We start from the raw sequence: 7,569 nt of genomic DNA on the forward strand, positions 1-7,569 counted from the left end.
TCTACTATTGAAATTAAAAGGAATGATTTTATTTTAAAGGGAACTTCAAGAGAAAAGTGTTAAGACCTCTTTATTTGGAGGAATATAACCATTGAGTTTTTCCGCACTGAAAAAGTCTAGATGACTCACATCGATCTCTTCATTGTTGCACACAATGAATATATGTATAAAGCTCCATTTTAGAAAGTGTAGATGCAATAGTAGACACAATCACACCGCTATAAAAACATAGAGCCAAAGCTTGTGACACTGATAACTTAGAAAAATTATGCTTCTGGGTTAGGTAAAACTACATGTAAAAGTTAATCAGAAGTCAAGTGTAGCGTCAATGAATTAGTTTCATATAATGCATATAATTACATAAAATTAAAATAAAACATAAATCTTAGTAGTTCTCTCAAATTGATGGATTTTTGTTTTGTTCATCACATGGCTCGTAACAAAGCTAGATGAAATCATGAAACCAACAAATAAGCTTGACTCATAACCAAAACTTAATTGCAAAAGAATGCAAGAGATGAAGTATGTTGCGAAACAAAGGAGGCAGAACTAATGATATCCCAAAACCCAAACAAAAATGGAGATTAGTCACCTGACATTCAGATCCCCAATAAACGAAGTGTTTCAAATTCAACCAGCATTACTTGACCATCTGGTTTGTACTTTGAAGCTAATAACGAAAACAAGAATAAGAATCCATCAGCAATAAACAAAACATGGATCAAAATCCCATGCACATATGTTAAAAACTTATTTTAGATAAATCCTCTAGTTAGAATGTTAGTCATCATATGGCCACTTAAAAAAGTCATGTGCATTAATCTTGACCATTTAAATATGATCTTATGGTCTATGTTTATTATTCTTATTTGTAACAATAAGAAAAAGTACTCACATGATATGCTATACACATAATAAGTCATGTATTTCTTTCAAAGAGCACATTCAAATCATGGCAGGATTATAAATTAGTAACATTTATATTGATTTTGTTCAGCAAAATAATAATAACACCAACAACAGCAACATTAATTTTGAAATGAAGAATGCCACTTCTAAATCTCAGATTTTGCAGCCTCAACTTCATTCTGGAATATACAATGATCCAGGAAACGTTTTTAGGAAATTAATAAAAAGGTACAAATCAACCTATATGCAAAACTTTGGGCCAAGCTAGTAATCTTACTCAAGTCCAACAACTTAAAGTCTGCTATGTGAATTATCTCTAATGTGTAACTTGTATATGGGCATTCTTCTATCCCACATCAATCATAACCATTGTTTCTGGATGTATACTGACAAAGTTAACAGAAAAATTATAACTAAAGTACGCTTCCCTTAATAACAGTAGTTCAAGATTTTCAACCCAAAGCAAACAACATTATTTGTTGAAGGGAAAAAACATACTTGGCATGTAACAAGCATGTCCTTACAGTTTTGAAGACTGCAAAAAACGAGAAAAAATTTAGGCACAAACAGAGCCATTAGCAGTAATACAAGACCGATCATCATCCTCTACATAATATTATCATTGCCTAGTTACATAGATGACAAACTGACTTTATTTAACACACGAGCAGAAGAACTCTGGAAACCACACCTCAGGCTATAAACTTGATAGTCAGTCCCTTGTGCTCTCTTTAATCCACTCTAAATATTTAAGATTGCCTCCAGTGATGGGTAAGGAGATCACCTTTGGCACACTGAAAAAAGACAAGAGGTAAGAAGCATGTGAATGCATTATAGTTTTCCATAATTACATTTTAGTTCATTTACATGGATTTAATGCCTAAGTTCTTGAATCTTAGCAAATATATGATTTAAGAATTCCTTCCACCAAGCTTTCTTTTAGGATCAAATAGTAAATTACAACTCAAACTTCACATTCTATGAAGCAAAGATAAATTTTATTGCCAGGCTATTTACTAGATGTATTGGCCTTACTTGTATTCATGATTAGTTTTGACATGCTCTGTCAATGCCTCCAGAAGGGATTGCCTAGTCTTGATAATAAGAAGTTCCTCATAATCAGTTTGGATTTGTCAATTTGCAACACAAAGCTGGCAAAATCAGGCTATAAAAATACTTTCAAATAAAACATGAGCCTTAATGCATGATAGAATAAGAACTTTTAATGTTATTATGAAAACATTATTAAACACTAGCAATTTGGATCTGTTAATTAGATATCTATGAAGCAGAGACACCTCTCTCATTGTCTCTCATTTGAAGTGCTGCAGTATCAAACATGTTTCGACTCTAACACGTATTCAACACATGTTGGACACTCTTCATTAAGTGACTTATTAAAAAACAAGTTTTGTCAACTCACACTTGAACAACAATTCGGCATACTCTTTGTGGAAGCAATGCTTTCCAAGTTTATAATGATGATATCAAAGACTCAAGTCAAGAATCAAGAGTCAAGAAAGTATCAAGAATCAAAGAATCGTTAAATCAAGATTCAAGTTTAAAGTGAAGATTCAAGAGAAGACTCAAGATATACAAGAACTTCAAGAAAAACATCAAGATAAGTATAAAAAGATTTTTTCAAAAGAAAAGATTGAATAGCACAATTTTGTTTAAGAGATTTTTTCAAAGAAAAATCTTTTACCAAGAGTTTTACTCTCTGGTAATCGATTACCAAAAGACAGTAATTGATTACCAGTAGCCAACATTATTTTCAAACTAATTTACAAAGCAGTAATCGATTACCAATGTTTCTAAATGTTGGATTTCAAATTTCAAGAGTCACAACTTGTGATAAAACATTTTCAAACTTGTGTAATCGATTACACAATATATGTAATCGATTACCAGTGTTTCTAAACATTTTGATTTTTAAATTTAAACATGAAGAGTCACATCTGTTGATGTGTAATCAATTACACTATAATGGTAATCGATTACCAGTGACTTATTTCGAAAATTAAATTACCAAAAGTCACAATTCTTAAAGTGACTAGTTTATGAAGATTTTTTAAAGAGTCACAACTTTTAAAGTGACTAGTTTTCAAAAAGTCACAACTTTTAAAGTGACTAGTTTTCAAGAGAGTCAAAACTTTTAAAGTGATTAATTTTGAAGAAATTGCCGAGAGTCACAACTTTTAACTTGTTTTTTCAAGAGCCATCAAATGAATATAAATATATGACCATGGCACGAATTTCAAAGAGAGAAGTTACAGATTCCTTTCATTCAAAGAGAGATTTCTTTCATTCATACAAAACATTCTTCTAAGAGTTTTTTGTTCAATAATTTCTTTATTCAAGAAAAATTCATTGGCCAAAAAACTTGTGCTATTCTTCTTCTTCATTCCTTCTCCCTCTTGCCAAAAGAATTCAAAGAACTAACCGTCTGAGAATTCTTTTGATTCTTTCCTTCTCCCTCTTGCCAAAAGAATTCAAAGAACTAACCGTCTAAGAATTCTTTTGATTCTCCAAACAAAGAATTCGAAGAACTAACCATTTGAGAATTCTTTGCCCAAACATTAAATTCAAAGGGAGGGTACATCCCTTGTGGATCTTTGCTTGTAAAGGATTTTACAAGGTTATTAAAAATCTCAAGAACCATGGGTTGCTTGGGGACTGGATATAGGCACGGGTTATGGCCGAACCAGTATAAATCTTGTGTTTGCTTTCTTCTTGCCTACTATCTTTACTTTTCCGCTGTGTACTTTTTATTTCCGCTTTAATTTTGTCTAAGTTATTGTTTCTGTTTTTACTTTCTCATAACTTAATAGTAAAGCCTAATTGATTCTAGTAACATTAAGAAGGATAATTTTTTAATTAGTCAAGACACATTCATAATTAATCAACCCCCCTTCTTAATTATTCCGAAGCCACTTGATCCAACAAGTGGTATCAAAGCAGGTATGTTGAGAAAATTTTCACAGCATAAGATTCATGGCCTCCTCAAATTTTATGTTTCCCGAAGGAAACTCCATCCATAGGCCACCTATCTTTAATGGTGAGGGTTACCACTACTGGAAAACCCGAATGCAAATCTTTATTGAAGCCATAGACTACAACATTTGGGAAGCCATAGAAATAGGACCTTATGTTCCCTCCTTAATAGATGGAAGCACATCAACAGGCACAACAATAGAAAATCCTAGAGGTAAATGGTATGAAGAAGATAGAAGAAGAGTTCAATATAATCTTAAAGCCAAAAACATTATTACTTCTGCCCTAGGAATAGATGAATATTTTAGAATCTTAAACTGCACAAGTGCTAAAGAGATGTGGGACACACTTCAACTCACACATAAAGGCACAACTGATGTTAAGAGATCTAGGATTAATACACTGGCCCATGAATATGAACTCTTTAGGATGAACACAAATGAGAACATCCAAAGCATGCAAAAAAGATTCACACACATAGTTAATCACCTTGCCTCCTTAGGAAAAACCTTTCCTAATGAAGATTTAATTAATAAAATTTGAGATGCTTAAGTAGGGAATGGTAGCCCAAGGTAACTGCCATTTCTGAAAGTAAAGATCTTTCTTCTATGTCTCTTGCCACATTTTAATTAGTCAAGACACATTCATAATTAATTCAACCCCCCCCTTCTTAATTATTCTGAGGCTACTTGATCCAACACTCTTTTCTGTACCCCGTCATTCAGTTTGTATCGTGATACCCCACATGTTGGGCAATTCTGCAATTCGGCATACTCTTTTCTATACAACACACAATCATTAGGACAAGTGTGAATTTTCTGGTACTCCATACCCACCGGACATAATATCTTCTTTGCATCGTAGTGACTTTTGGGTAACTTGTTATCACTAGGAAGCATACTCTTCAATAACACAACCAACTCAGTCATACTTTTATCACTCCACCCAAATCTAGCCTTCAAGTTGACCAAAGCTAGAACCGCAGATAATCGAGTGAAGGTTGTGCACCCCAAGTACAATGGGGGCTTGGAATTTGTTTCTAATTGTTCATAATATGGTGCTTGAGCTTGCAAAAAAGACTCTTGCCCAAGATCTGGTATCATGTCTTCCATTCGATCTTCAATTTGTACATGTACCGATTGAGTGTCGGCGATTGTTGACATTTCTGGTTGTTCACTGTGCCATATCCAATTTGTATAACTCCGACTAAAGCCATCACAAATTAGATGTGATCTAATAACTTCTAATGAATGGTGCCTTCCATTGACACAGTTCACACATGGACAAAAATAATTTCCACCCAACACTGGTGCATGTTGTTGCGCAAACTTGATGAAATCTTCAACCCCTTGTTGATACTCGTCAGTTATGCATGGTGCTTGAATCCAACTTCGATTCATGTTTGTTGTTCTATCAGAGCATTTGTGTTATGTTGTATGCATGATATTCTCACTTTTTTCAAATCAAGGTTAGGTCATATCCCATTTAGGCTCAACCTTTTTTTGTTTCATTCATATGTACAAGTTAAGTATGCTATGGAAAATTTGATGAAATTTCGGCAGCATTTCACATTGGTCTCCAAGTACACAAAATGAAAGCGGTCACATAAATTGACCATAATCAAATATGCACCCGGAGAGCAAAGCAATATGCAATAAACCAAAATCACATCAAATATACCACAACATACTTAACCTATAACTATGAATGAAGTAAAAAAAGATAGTTCCCAAACTGTCCGAATGGACAATTCAAGAATCCATACCACAACTAATGCAAACTATCCGTATTAATCATGGTATGGAATTTGAAACGAAAAACTAGGGTTCACTCACAATGAACATATTTTTTATGGACAATAATAGTAATTTATTGAACAACAAACTTACAATCCAAATAAAATTCCTATTAAGTTACATACCTAGAAAGATAGTTGCGCTAATGGCAGCTTCAAATACTAGCACTTTTGTGGTGGGTTAACCAACAAAGAGTGACTTGTCCAATACAGAAGTTGTAAATTGCAGGCACGAAAAGCACAACAATGTGTATACAACTGTGAAGCACAACAAATGGTACACACACATCAGCAACAGATGAAAATATAAATAAAAGCATACATTGGTAACTGAATTGGCAAACATCAATGTGTATGTGATGCAATTCGGCTATAAGGAACTGAGCGAGGAAGATAGACAATTCTAGAATGGCCAAGCATCAAAAGCAATGGATGCATACAAGAAAGAATTGGAGGAATACAACAAATCCCCTACTGCAATTGCATGGTAGGAGCAAAAAACCGAATAATAATTAGTTAAAAAGGAAGAGAAAAAACCCCTTGTGCGCATGTTCAAAATTATATTGAATATGCTATCTTCAAAATGGATGTTGTTACTTTGATTGATGGTTATTGTACAAATGAACAGGAAAAAGCTCTGAAAATGAAAGAAATGATGGAGGCTAAGGGATTAATTGTACCCTGGAGTTGTTACATTTAATTCAATTTTGTGCAAGCTGTCCCAAGATGGCAGGATAAGGGATGCAAACAAAGTCTTGAATGAGATGAGTGAAAGGAAAATTGAAGCTCACAATATCACATGCAACACACTAATTAATGTTTACTGCAAGTTTGGAGGATTGGTCAGAAGAATCGTGTTGTAGGTGCTATAGGTCTAAATGAGAGAAGCACCCATTCTCATAGGTAAAGTGTCAACTTCACAAATATAGATGGCACCCTAGTCGCGATAGATGGATAGACAACTAACTTCTCACTTTTGTATCGCAGTGTTTTGACTATTCATGTTAGAGGAAGGGAGTTAGTTTCCAACTCCATTGTTAGAGGTTGTCTTGATGCTGTGGATTTGGCTGAATTGGACAAATGTAAGGCTGGGAATTACCAAAATATGGTAATTACATCATTATGGTACCAGTGGCAACATGAAGCATGAAAGTGGTCAAAGACTGATGGATGATACAAACTTTGAGGTTTTTAATAAAGGATATACCTACTTATAAGAAATATGTGTAAATATAGATTTCAAAATTGAGCCATACTAATGCATAATTCATATATATTTTGTCTAATTTCATTTGAAATTCTACTTCCATTCTAGAAGTTGCTTTTCTGGTAAGCAAAGAAGGTCAAGGTTTCCCTCAGCATTTATAGACAAGGACTCCATGCCAAAAATGTCTCTACTAACTGAAGAAAAGACAGTGAGCTCAGGGAAAGGAAGATCACAATCCCCTCTAGTAAAAAGATTATATTTGGTATATACAGTTGGCCATTTTCAAACACACCTTTACAGAGTACAAATGCCTAGTGAGAAAGTGTATCAATCTATAACCTAATTTACGCATCAGGGATGAAAATCATGCAGTCATCATAAATCTCATTGGTTATAGTGTGATCAACTGAGTGAAGAGGTAAACTAAAGTTATGCTAACCATGTGTGCAACCACATGCATAAAATCTTATCAAAGGTTTCAAATCTGGGCATTCTCTCACAATTGTTTACTTTTCATTTCATTTTAGTTCTGATCCTTTTCTCTATATCATTATTCTTTTACTTTGCTGGAAAATGTAGGATGAACCAAAAGTAATAGTTGAAGTACCTTCTCTAATGAAATCATAAATTTTATTTTAGTTTCCAAATATATTTTTTATTTTAT

The 7,569-nt window shown here is 33.7% G+C and overlaps 1 protein-coding gene across 1 annotated transcript; it reads right to left on the reverse strand.

Annotated features, from left to right (window-relative positions):
* Positions 1-1,479: 1,479 nt before the first annotated feature.
* On the reverse strand, positions 1,480-2,039 carry LOC114389391 (protein CutA 1, chloroplastic-like; the record flags this gene model as incomplete). The annotated part of the gene is made up of 2 exons (XM_028350091.1): positions 1,480-1,703; positions 1,945-2,039. Coding segments are annotated over 2 exons (177 nt in total), but the record flags the coding sequence as incomplete, so codon positions are not given.
* Positions 2,040-7,569: the final 5,530 nt, after the last annotated feature.

This window comes from Glycine soja, chromosome 1 (genome assembly GCF_004193775.1).
Source record: "Glycine soja cultivar W05 chromosome 1, ASM419377v2, whole genome shotgun sequence".
Taxonomy (NCBI): domain Eukaryota; kingdom Viridiplantae; phylum Streptophyta; class Magnoliopsida; order Fabales; family Fabaceae; genus Glycine; species Glycine soja.